At 40.2% G+C, this 12,325-nt stretch overlaps 2 protein-coding genes across 2 annotated transcripts; both read right to left on the reverse strand.

The window, feature by feature from the left end:
- Positions 1-5,933: 5,933 nt before the first annotated feature.
- On the reverse strand, positions 5,934-9,511 carry xcr1b.3 (chemokine (C motif) receptor 1b, duplicate 3). Its single transcript, XM_077221782.1, has 2 exons — positions 9,424-9,511; positions 5,934-8,815 (listed from the first exon to the last, which is right to left on the reverse strand). The coding sequence occupies exon 2, from the start codon at positions 8,810-8,812 to the stop codon at positions 7,775-7,777; it is 1,038 nt and encodes a 345-aa protein (XP_077077897.1). The 5' UTR covers positions 8,813-8,815; positions 9,424-9,511; the 3' UTR covers positions 5,934-7,774.
- Positions 9,512-9,870: 359 nt separating this feature from the next.
- Positions 9,871-11,379, reverse strand: xcr1b.2 (chemokine (C motif) receptor 1b, duplicate 2). The gene is made up of 2 exons (XM_077222350.1): positions 11,263-11,379; positions 9,871-11,106 (listed from the first exon to the last, which is right to left on the reverse strand). Exon 2 carries the CDS (start codon positions 11,104-11,106, stop codon positions 10,018-10,020), a length of 1,089 nt encoding a protein of 362 aa, XP_077078465.1. The 5' UTR covers positions 11,263-11,379; the 3' UTR covers positions 9,871-10,017.
- Positions 11,380-12,325: the final 946 nt, after the last annotated feature.

A 12,325-nucleotide genomic window follows, 5' to 3' on the forward strand; every position in this document is an offset into this window, starting at 1 on the left:
CACAAGTATTGGTCCTATTAATGGTGTTTTTATGTTGCTTTATGTCCGTGGTACTTTTACTTTAATATTTCTGCTAAATTAATTATGAAAAAAAGAAGTGAGTCCAAATGGTATTGGACAAAATAACTCTCTAATAAAAATGGCATTTGAAGAATCATGTAATTCAAAGTGCAAATTGTCTCACTTGTTGACCTCTATTGCCACCTACTGCATACTAACAGGAATGAACCATCCTGAACCTTAGTTTGCAACCCAGAGGGTTACTAAAAACTTCTCATAAAGCTTTCTCATTTCTTTCTTTCTTTTTCTTTTTTTCTTTTTTACTACACATTGGAAAATTAACCTTCTCAATATTCTGCCATACACTTGGTTTCCCATCTGCATTTTTCTGTCTCTGTTCCTCTTTCAGAAAATCTTTGACACTTTAGTCATGATAAGCACTTCTCCGAACACAAACTCAAGCATGCACATATTACTGTAATACATGCAGTTCAGTTCAATGACACTCTTTTCTCTTTTTCAGAGCTATTATGTTAAATTAAATAACACATGAAATTAATAAAGACAGCTACTTAAATACACATATGATAAACATGTTTTCATATACTTTGTGGGGCTTAAAGGCAAAAATGTGGAAGTTTGTATTTGTATATACAATAGGCTATTTTATGATAGCTTCTTTTAAAAATAAGCAGTAAAGCCTTTTTTTTTTAGAAAACCATAAAACAAAAAATTAAATCACAAAGCAGACCATGTAGACCCTCTTGGCTGTGTGCCAAGTATATTTATAGATATTTTGACCGTTTTATGACATTTAAGGTTAATTCAAACTGTTAAATGTCAACTTTTTTAATGTATAAATCAAAATGAATGCCATTTAGATTACATTTCTATTCTTTTTATAAATAGATTTATTAAGTTTTATTCATCTGTGACATCTAAGTAACACTTTCAAATACGATTCAATTTATTAACATAAGTCAACTACATTACATGATACATATAACATGAACTAACAATGAAAAATACTTCTAAGCATTTAATAGGCTAATTTAATGTTCATTTCAACATTTACTAATTACATTACTAATACATTTTTAAAATCTAAAATCTGTTAATATTATTTAATGGACTGTTTAATATCATTTAACACAAAACTAAAAGACAGTTGTATTTTAATTAAGTCAAGTCAAGTCACCTTCATTTATATAGCGCTTTTAACAATATAGATTGTTTCAAAGCAGCTTTACAGTGATAATAGGAAATTAAAGTAACAGAGATTGTTTTGGCTTTACAGCAGGTAAAGAATAAAGTAATTGTCCAGCTAAAATTAGTTTTGATTGATTCACTTCCGTTGCAAAGATCATTAGTTATTAACTTAGGGGGCGCTTACACGACACCGTTCTAACAGAAAACCCTTAACGCGATCCGGCCGCTCATTCGCACAACAACAGTGACTGGCGGCTCGAGAATGCAAACCTTGAAATAGGTTCCAAGTTGCAAGCGTTGAAAATTTTTGGAAAAAAAAGTTCTCTCTGCAAACTTCAGAAACGCAAACCTGTGAGAACGCTGACAGCGTGCACATGTGTATTACGTGTTTAGTCTATAGGTATGAGCGTTTGAATATATATGTGCACAGGCGTGTAGTCTTTCTTTACAAATTGACCTCAACAAATTACTTGTCTGGCCTTTTTAATTATTTATCGCTTAGCTTAGCCACGTGAACCGTAATTATTTTGACAGCGTTTTATCTGTACAGAGGTAAAGGGAAGGAGGCCTTCACAGAGGAGAGACTAGTTGACACTTCAGAACTGCGTTGTCGTCGTGTCTAGGCGCAGGTCCTTCATCAGATCTGGATCCGGTGGACTGCGGTAAACCTTGGGATAAACTGAGAGACTAATATTAGCGTAGTCATCCAGTTCTCTTACAAGAGGTTCTCTCGTACTGCGTAATATTTTACGCTATGGGGAAAACCTCTTTTCCGCAAGATATTGAAGCCAAAAATTATCCTTAATTTTGAAAATTAAAAAAATCGCCGAAATAGGCGTGGCCTTGACCTATAAATATAGCTTGACAGGCTGACACAAACTGATTTTCATCTCTTCAGCGAAGCTCTCGCATCGCTGGATCCAGAGTGAGAAGCCGCGCCGTTGAGATAACCCTTCTGCGGAACGAGCCTCTGAACCTGAAGCCGCTGGCCTTCACCTCGCCGCCTTCAGTTGCTGTACTTGCTACGGCATCTATATCCTTTACCTCTGCTGAGAGTGTTTGTTCGCCGTCGCAACTCACACTTCTCTATCCACTCTAAAAGAGCAAGGGTCTTTTTAAAGATGCCAAGTTTCTGCGGCTCGTGCCGAGCCACACTTAGCGATGGGGACCGCCATGTCATCTGCGTTTCCTGCCTGGGTGAGGATCATGCGGCTCTCACGCTCCAGGACGGCGGATGCCCTCACTGTGAGCTGATGCCTATAGTGACTCTGAGGACTCACCTGGCATCCTTCTCGGAGCCCGCACTTCTGCCCGCTGGAGCGCCGCACCGCAAGAAGCGCCGTGCTCAGCGCACCCCCGAGCCTTCTCCTGCCCGCCAAAGCTCACCGGTTCGCCGCCAGCTTCGCCGGGATCGCTCGAGTCGCTGACCGATGGACAACGGCCGTCGTCCGCCGCCGGTTCCGCCATTGAGATCGACGAAACAGCCGAGGCCTGTTCTATCCTGGCATCGGACAGTGAGGATTGGGCGAGCTCCGTGGACCTCCCCCCCACTGCCCGCGAGCCTTCTGGGAAACGGGCTGGCATCGAGTCAGTGCTGATGCGTCTGCTCTCTCAAGCAGTCGACAACCTTGCCCTCGAGTGGGAGGCGCCCGCACAACCTGCACGCAACCGACTGGACGGATGCTTCCTCAAGAAGGACCACGCCCCGTCACAGTCCAGACCCGCGCCTTTCCTTCCTGAGCTTCAGGAGGAAGTCGCGAAGTCTTGGAATGCCCCCTTCTCGGCTAGGATGCGTACCTCTGTCTCTGCAGCATTCTCCACTGTGGATGGTGTGAAAGATAGAGGGTACCTTTCTCTTCCTCCAGTGGAAGCAGCGGTCGCATCCCATCTCTGCCCGCCCTCTGCTGGACGACGTGCTCAGACGGTGCTACCCTCTAAAGCCTGCCGAATGACTTCCGCCATGCACGGTCACGCTTACACCGCCGCCGGGCAGGCGGTGTCAGCGTTACACACTATGGCCATATGTCTCAGAGCGAAAGGGGTGTATACAGCAGATATTTTCTGGTACCGATAAAAAGACGGGGGTCTCAGACCCATTCTAGATCTGCGACAGCTGAACAGAGTGCTTGTGAAGCGCCAGTTCAGAATGCTTACAACCAGGAAAATCCTCACGCAAGTTCACCAGGAGGACTGGTTATGTCAATAGATCTGAAAGACGCCTATTTCCAAATACAAATAGCGTCACGTCACAGGCGATTCTTGAGATTCGCCTTCGAGGGCCAGGCATATCAATACTATACATAAATACTATATCAATACTATACATACATAATTCACCAGGGCGGCATCAGGCCCCGAAACCTTTACGGGCTGACGGAACGCCTCCTGGTCTGGGCTCAGCACAACCTGCTTTCACTGAAAGCAGCACATGTGCCTGGTCACCTGAATCTGGGCCTGCAGTGTCCTTTGGATGTCAAAGCGCACTCCACGAGAGGCGTGGCCTCGTCATGGGCGTGGTCTTGCGGGATTACCTTGCAAGATATCTGTACGGCGGCAGGCTGGGCCTGGCCGTCTACATTTATAAGGTTTTATAACCTAGAGGTTCCCGCCTTACAGGCCAAGCTTCTGTCGGTCTAGAATTCAGCACTATCTGCCCTGCTGCGCCGGCGCAGAATGCTGAGTTTTGCTTGTGCATCGCTCACTGATCGATAGAACAGCTCCATGGGTATTAAAAACCTGTACTGCCACCCAGTTCAGGCTGAAAGCTTTCACCCTGGCTGCGTGGTGCACTATTAATATGGTTAGCTCCCGTGAAATGCTATTTATAGGGAATGACGCTTCTAGCCTCTCTTCCCTGACTCTCTGTGAGTCTATGGTGATTATGCACTATATGAGCCCCGGGCTTCTGCCCTTGGGACTTTGGTGTTGGATCCCAGTATGCACGGCGTGTTACACTGTGTTCCCCATAGCTTAAGATATTACGCAGTATGAGAGAACCTCTCGTAAGAGAACGTACTCGTTACTAACGTAACCTCGGTTCTCTCTAGAGAGGGAACGAGTACTGCGAATCTTGCCGTTCTTACAAGGCTCTGGATCGTTTCGGCGATGAAAACCAGTTTGTATCAGCCCATCGAGCTATATTTATAGGTCAAGGCCACGCCTACTTCAGCGGGACGTGACGTAATGGGCGCAAAGCGCCCCCATTGGATATAGCGTCATGCATGGCCTCTCTCGATAGGCTGCTGCTGGTGCCGCAGGTCAGCCAATAGGCACGCGAGACGTCTTGCCTATGCCTGCATGCTGCCGCAACGCGTTTTACATTGATTCAAAATTAAGGATAATTTTTGGCTTCAATATCTCGTGGAAAAGAGGTTTTCCCCATAGCGTAAAATATTACACAGTACTCGTTCCCTCTCTAGAGAGAACCGAGGTTACGTTAGTAACCGAGTACGTTTTTAATCAGCTTTTTATATATTAACTAACATTTGCAAAGATTAATAAATGGCTATTGCACCAAATGGACTGCTCATTGTTAGTTAATGTTTGTTAATGCATTAACTAATGGGATCTTATTGTAAAGTGTTACTGAAATTTCTCATCTGATTGTGATTGGTTGATCCTTGACTGCTGATTAATAAAAACTCTAGATCACATTTCCATAGGGGAGAATGCCTGGAAAAAGCTATCCATTATCTGTTTGTTATATACAATAAATTGAGAACTTTTTGAGCCAATCATCTGAGCAGTAAACGTCATGTGACTCACTTTGGAAAATAGATGATGTGTTTGACTTTTGAAATCGCATAGCCTACTTTCCTATCATATAGTTGGTGAAAACAGAATGTGACAAAAGTAGTAGCCTGTGTCCGAATTCACACTACTCTAGTCAAAAAGTACCCAGATGACCTACTTCTTAGGGCAAGATACTGAAGTTTGCACATGATGGATCCTATGAGGCCACAGAAGAAGATTTATGAATGACAGTGAAGTGAGCAACTGATGCTGACCGTGTAGGTCACATGAAAACGACAACATGAATAAGTAATTACTTAACGCCCACTAAAAAGGTACTTTACATATGAATAGTATGAATGTAATCCGCACATACTACATTCGCCATGTTGTCATTAGGGCTGGGCGATATGGACCAAAAGTCATATCCCGATATATTTTGGCTGAATATCGATATACGATATATATCCCGATATTTTTTTCGCAAAGTGAGAGCAAATGTTCAGTCAAAGTCAAAGCCAAATATAGTCTTCACTGTATAAATTATACATTGATTCGTATTAAAGCTACTATTAAAGTTCTCAGTCAAGAGCAGTGAGTGATTTCCTCTGTGTTTTTGTTGTTTTATTAACATTAAATAGATAGTTCTCCCAAAAATTTTAATTGTCATCATTTACCCCTTTTCCACCAAAAAAGAACGGGTTCGGAACTGGTGCTGGTTCAAAGTTGGTTCGGAGTTGGTTCAACTTGCGAACCTCCTCAGAACCTGTTTGTTTTTCCACTTCTAGAGCGCCCAGCGAACGACGTCGTTACGTCACTGTGTACGTCGCTTTACGTCTCAGCTAAAAACGCTTGCAAGTACAACATTACTTTGGGATTATCTCTAACTCGTGAACCAAGAAGGTTTTAAAAACAATTGAAATATGTAAGTCTTTTAATCTTTTCCTTTGACATGTAATCTTTTCTGATTAGTTATGTACACCTGTCTTGTCTTTTTTTTCTCTCCGTTTATTTGTTCTATTTTGTGACTGTTTTCTTCTTTGCTTACATAATGTTTTCAATAAAAAAAAAATAAAAAAAGCTAGAAACACTTGCGCCAACTTCAAGCATAACAATTACAATGGCGGACTACATCGTGTTTCTGCAAATGTTTCTCCTGGCTTTGCGGTCAGAAAAGATGTTTAGGACACATCTAAACCCGCCCCCAGCCCCCGACGTAAGCATTACGTGGTAAAAGAACGGTTCTCTGGTTCTAGTCCAGCAAAGAGTTGGTGCCGGTTTGGAACCAGTTTTCCTGGCCGAGAACCGGTTCTTTGGCTGTCGAAACACAAAGAACTGGTTCGCGCTCAGGCACCGGCTCCGAACCGGCTCTCAAACGCTTTGGTGGAAAAGGGGTTATTTACTCTCTCAAGTTGTTTTAAACCTGAATAAGTTTCTTTGTTCTGTTGAAGTTAATTGGAAGAATGTGGGTAACCAAACAGTTGATGTACCCCAGTGATTTCCATAGTATATTTTCCCTATGGAAGTCAATGGGGACCCACATTCTTCAAAATATCTTATTTTGTGTTCAGCACAAGAAATAAATTAATACAGGTTTGGAACAACATTACAGTGAATAAATAATGACAGAATTTTTATTTTTGGGCGAACTATACCTTTAAGGACAAGCAGCTGCATGTTTACTACTAGGGCTACTGTCTCTTTAAGACCTGTACGCGACGCTTCTATACACGCATTTGGCCTGTTCCTCTGTGTTAATATTTGATGTGAGTATTTGTCGCGTTGTACACTAATGCTGTTGTTGAGACGGAGGCGCCAGAACTGCTACTGATAGAATGCACAATATACTATATATTTCTACAAAAGCAGTCAGCAGCTTGCTTGGAGCAAGGATCATAGCGCAAATTTGAACTATATCGATATATGCGATATGGTCTAATTCCATATCACATTTAAAAATATATCGATATATTTTTTTATATCGATATATCGCCCAGCCCTAGTTGTCATTATCATGTGACCTACCAGTGTCAGTTACGTCGCTTCACTGTCATTCATAAATCCTCTCCTGTGGCCTCATGGGATACAATGAATCTCTCCAGAAGTAGGTCATCCGGGTACTTTTTGCCTACTCTTGAGTACTGTGAATTTGGACATACTTCTTTTGTCACATACTGTATTTCGCCTACAATTTAGAAGGGTAGGCCTATAATATATAGGCTAGTAAGATTTCGGATGGAGCCATAGATACTATATAGAATGTATTTTTTTTAGCGTACATAAAGTAATTACTTATTCAAAATGTGTACCTACTCAAGAGAATATGCGATTCACAGTCACAGTGGCTACCGGTGGATTTAAGGATTTGCTGCTTGCTGTCATGGAAAATGTTGAAAAGTTGAAAACGGAGCAATTAAATCTGACACTTTCTGATTCCCATAGTGACGCTCACACTGCGTTTGTTACATTATCACAGATTTAGTGGACTAGATGCAATATTTGTCAAAAGCACACACAAGTTTCAAATGTTTCCATGAAGCCACAGAAACACTTTTTATTCAGTTTATACTGCTTAATGCAGTGCCTATGAGAAGTGAGGTAGGCTATATATTTTTTATCAGTTTTATTTTGATAAACATGACACAGTATAGCATAAGATTACATGAAATGTGTTTTTTTACTGTTATATTGTTGATGGCATCGGCGCAGTCTCAAGTCGGACAAAATTTCGAACAGGCATGCACTGCTTAAAGTCAGACCATGATGGGTCTGCACAGCGCCACATGAAGTCAAACACACCTTATGGTATCATGACACTTGACCCTTGATATGATCAGAGATGAAACTGCCCTGAGTAGCTGCTCTGATTGCTGAAGGTCTGAGTGCTGATCCTCTGTGAGAGCCGACGAAAGCCTCCGGCCCGTGGCACGTATCTCCTGAACTTCTTCCCTCCAAAGATGTGGACGAGCGGGTTCAGACAGCAGTGGGAATACGCTAGAATATGAGTGATACTGTAGATAATTTCCCAAGCGTTTCCCATCTTGCTGAATACAGTGATGCCTAAAGACCTCAAGGAGACGAGGAAGAGGAAGATGTTATACGGCGCCCAGCAGATGAAGAATCCCACTGCGATGCTTAAGATGATACATAAAGCATGGTTTCTGTTTCTGATGTGGCTTTGATGGATGCTAAAACCCATCCGGGTGTAGCAGAACGCAATAACCAGGAATGGCAGCAGGAAAAAGAGAATTATCTGGGTGAAATATCCAAACGACTCCACAAACATTGAGTTGTAAATGGGAACGCAGAAGACGCCAGCATGACTTCCCACAGTTTCAGAGAAGATCATTTCAGGCAGGCTGAAGCCCACCGAGATCAACCACACCACCGCAGACGAGGCGTGTGTGTACAGTCTGCTTTTGCCGACAGATGAAGCGAACACCGGATGCACGACCGCCACATATCGATGGACAGTCATGATTGTGAGGAACATCATGTAACTGTAAAGGCCCAAGAAGATGCACCAGCTGAACAGCCTGCAGGCCAGTTTCCCGAAGATCCAGCCCCAGATGTGAGACGCGGTCCAGGGCACCAACGTGAAGGTGAAGATGAGGTCGGACACTGTGAGATGAAGGAGCAAGCAGTCCGCAGAGCTGCTCAAACCCACCTTCTTCAAGACCACCCAAAGCAAGAAGCTGTTTCCTGGTAGACTGATGCAGATGATGAGACTGTAGCAAAAGGCGCTGATCATCGCCAATGAAAAATTCTCTTCCTCTAATTTAATCAAAGGATAATCCACATTATCCGCATATGAGTAGTTCCAGTAATCATAGCTGAAATTATAGTCTTGGGGCAAAGCGTCTATATTCATCGTCTGTAAAAAAAGAGTACGTTTTACAAGAAAATACTACTAATACAGTCTTTTCTACTAAATTCTGTTTAATTAATACAATGCGTCACAATTTTGGAGTGAAAATTGTTTAAAAGCCATTTTTTTATTATAGAATGACAGCAACACAATTTGCAATATAAAAATATAAAAAAGTCTGGTCTGCCATTAATCTGATTATACTTATTTATTCTCTAATTTACTGTATGTCATGCTAATGCTGTTTTTTTTATTACATGAATCACAAAATTATACATTTATAATCTTTTTTTTACACAATTCTTTTCCATGCAATAACTATTTACAATGATCAAAAAGCACTATAAAGCTAACCTTTTACAGCTAATGTATATTACAAATCTTTTGAAGCCAGAAAACCCCCCCCACAGATTTTAGGAAAAAATACAAAATTAGTACTTATACAAAGTTATAGTTTGGAATGTGGCACATGAGTCATATGACCAATGCTATGGTACTATTTGAGAGACTAAATGACAGAATTTTTTATTTTTTGAATAAACATTCTCTTTAAAGCCACTAGTGAAGAATGCAAGTGAAGAGAGAAAGAAAGCAAGCTGTAAAACAAGAAATACCTTGATTGTTTGTGGTGATTGTTCCTTAAAATATTTGGCTTGTCTGTCATAGAGATACTGATGAAAACATACTTGTTCATGTTTCACCCTCCAGAACGTCCCGCCCACTCATTACCAACCAACTCATTAACAAACATCTTCTCTAACAGATACATTCATCTTAAAGTAAATCCCTGAACACAGTAGGGATAACACAAATAATGTCCACTATCACTCTTTACATTTCTAATACAGTGAAAGAGTGCAAAAATAAACATCTATACCAGGAGTTTTGCTCTTTCAAATATTATAAAATCTGAATAAAAAAAAATGTATAAAGAAACCTTTAAATAAACATCCATACGAGTTTTGCTCTAAAATGTATCTCCAGGAATAAATAAATTCATATATATATATATATATTACAGTTTACTTCATGATTATTCTAAATTCAGTTTTTTTTTAAATATTCTTTAAAAATATCAGTATATATTTTTTATATGTCTATGAAGTCATTTTCAGGGGAAAAAGCAAGATTTGTTTTAAATGAAACTAAATGTACTAAAATGTTTCTTTGGAAATAAATAAATTCATCATGTTTGCAAGTCTCCATTTTTATATTGTGTTCAGCTCTGTGGCGTTTGTTTGTCTCACGTCACAGTTTTCAACAGCTCCATTTGTGTACGGATGAATCCTGGAGTCGCTGGGATCCGTGGGTCCTCTGTAGGGCCCCGACTGCCTGAGCTCAGGAGAGCAGAACAAAAAGCTGGACAAGAGATTTCTGTACTTCCCTCTGAGAATATACAGCGCTGGGTTTACGCAGCAGTGAGAAAATGCCATAATTCTGCAGACGACAAACGCAATATGCAGCTGGTAATGTTTGCAGTGATCAAATTCATAGATGGACATCAACACGATGATGATATGATAGGGACCCCAGCATATAAAGAAAGCTATAACAATAAACAGCACCAATATCACAGTCCTGTATTTCTGCCTGGTCGACGTTGACATGAGAGTTATAATGATTTTGGTATAACAGAAAACAATGAGGGCAAATGGGACGAGGAACAGCAGAATGAGTTGTGAAAAATATCCCACACTATCATCAACCGTATTTGTGCTTCTACAAGCATAAGTGTTGAAATGGTCTTTTTCTGCCTTTGAGGCTATTGAATCTCTCAAGCAAGCAATCAAACTTATGATCCATGCACCAACACAGGCAACTTTTGCACATTTGAGCCTTCGACTCCGTGTCAGCCAAAAACTTCTCACCACCACGACAACAAAGCGGTCGAGGGTCATGGCTGTGAGAAGAATAAGACTTCCGTAGATTCCCACAAAATAGGCCCCAGTCATGATCTTGCAGGCGACGTCACCAAAAACCCAGTGATGAAGAAATTCCACACACCAGAAAGGCAACGTCAGTGTGAACAGAAGATCGAAAAGTGCCAAACAGAACATGAAAAGGTTGGTGACCCTTTTCAAGTCTTCGTAGCAAGTGAGTGCACACATGAGAAAGCCATTTCCAAGGATGCTAAGGCAGAAGACCGTGGCGTAGCAGATGGCTGTGGTCTTTTTATAGTCATCAACTTCACACATTTTGATTAACCCATTGTCAGTCCCGTTGTAGTCATAATAGTAATCAGAATCATAGCTGCTGGTTGAGTTGTTGCTGCTGCTGGTCGAGTTGGACGGATCCATCTAGCACGAATATAAATGAGTATTTTACAACACTGTGCAATTTTTCATTTCAATACATTTCAAATCAAACTATTACAGTCATGCACAATCAAAAAGCTATGCAACTGTTTCTTGCATCTTCAGTATATCAAGAATGAAAGAACACGAAATGCCTACCTCAAGGTTTGTATTTGACCGGGTTGAATAACTTCTAAAGGAAAAATGTCTAAGTGACAATAGAGATCACACTTTTGTGTAGTCATTTCCTTTTGCTAATGCGAGCAGTTTCACAATGAATAAGTGTGTGGCTTGGCATTGAAGCATGTGTTCTGGGAAGTTTAAAACACTCTTGGTTTACAGATAGATTGGTCTACAGATCCTAATACACTGTAAAACAAATTTTTTTCAAAGTTGTGAATAAAACAATTTTTGGAGTACAAGAAAATACTATTTCAGTCTTTCAAAATTTCACATTTAATTCAATGTGTTACATGCCATATCTTTGTTTTTGTTTATTACTAATAATTTCTGGGTGAAAATTGTTTTTACACCATTTTTTCGCCCCAGTGTATTTATGCTGACATTTTTGTGAATTGAAGCGATTCCAGTTTCTTAATCCTTTTCCTTGAAGCGTATAAATACTTGGGAGGGAAATGGAGTTGCATTGCCTTTTTTTATTGAGATAATTTCAATAATTTTTTAAACAGTTCTTGCGAAAGGTAGGACTTTTAGTGAGTTTTCACAATCTTTTTCATAAGCAGCATAATGCTTTCCAAATACTGGTTTTTAATTTTTTTTATAAATATTTTGGGAATGCAATTGCATTTTAAAAATGCTTTTACATTAAGATAATTTCTATAATATAACCAGGAATATAACTAATTAAATGTAACTTACATAATTACTAATTTCACTAATGATGTTTAAAAAATACTATTGACAAAATGCTGTACTGTACTAACTGTACACATATATTGTATCTTTAAGACATTGTCACTAGTCACTTATTTGTCGGTTTTGTTGGAATACATGTAGCCTGTTATCTTGCCATTATCAGTGCCATTCTCTATCAGATGAGATACAGCAACATGCTGTAGTTCAGGGCACATTTACACGACAACGATGTACAAAAAATGGAAACGTTTTTCTTTTGCGTTTTTTTGCATACAGACGACAATGTTGTCAAAACAATCCAAGCTCAAAAGGGTTCACGAAAACGACTAAACAACTATGTATTATG

The sequence above is a fragment of the Siphateles boraxobius genome, unplaced genomic scaffold (genome assembly GCF_051911475.1).
Source record: "Siphateles boraxobius isolate OS27281-9 unplaced genomic scaffold, OSU_SipBor_1 86, whole genome shotgun sequence".
Classification (NCBI taxonomy): Eukaryota; Metazoa; Chordata; class Actinopteri; order Cypriniformes; family Leuciscidae; genus Siphateles; species Siphateles boraxobius.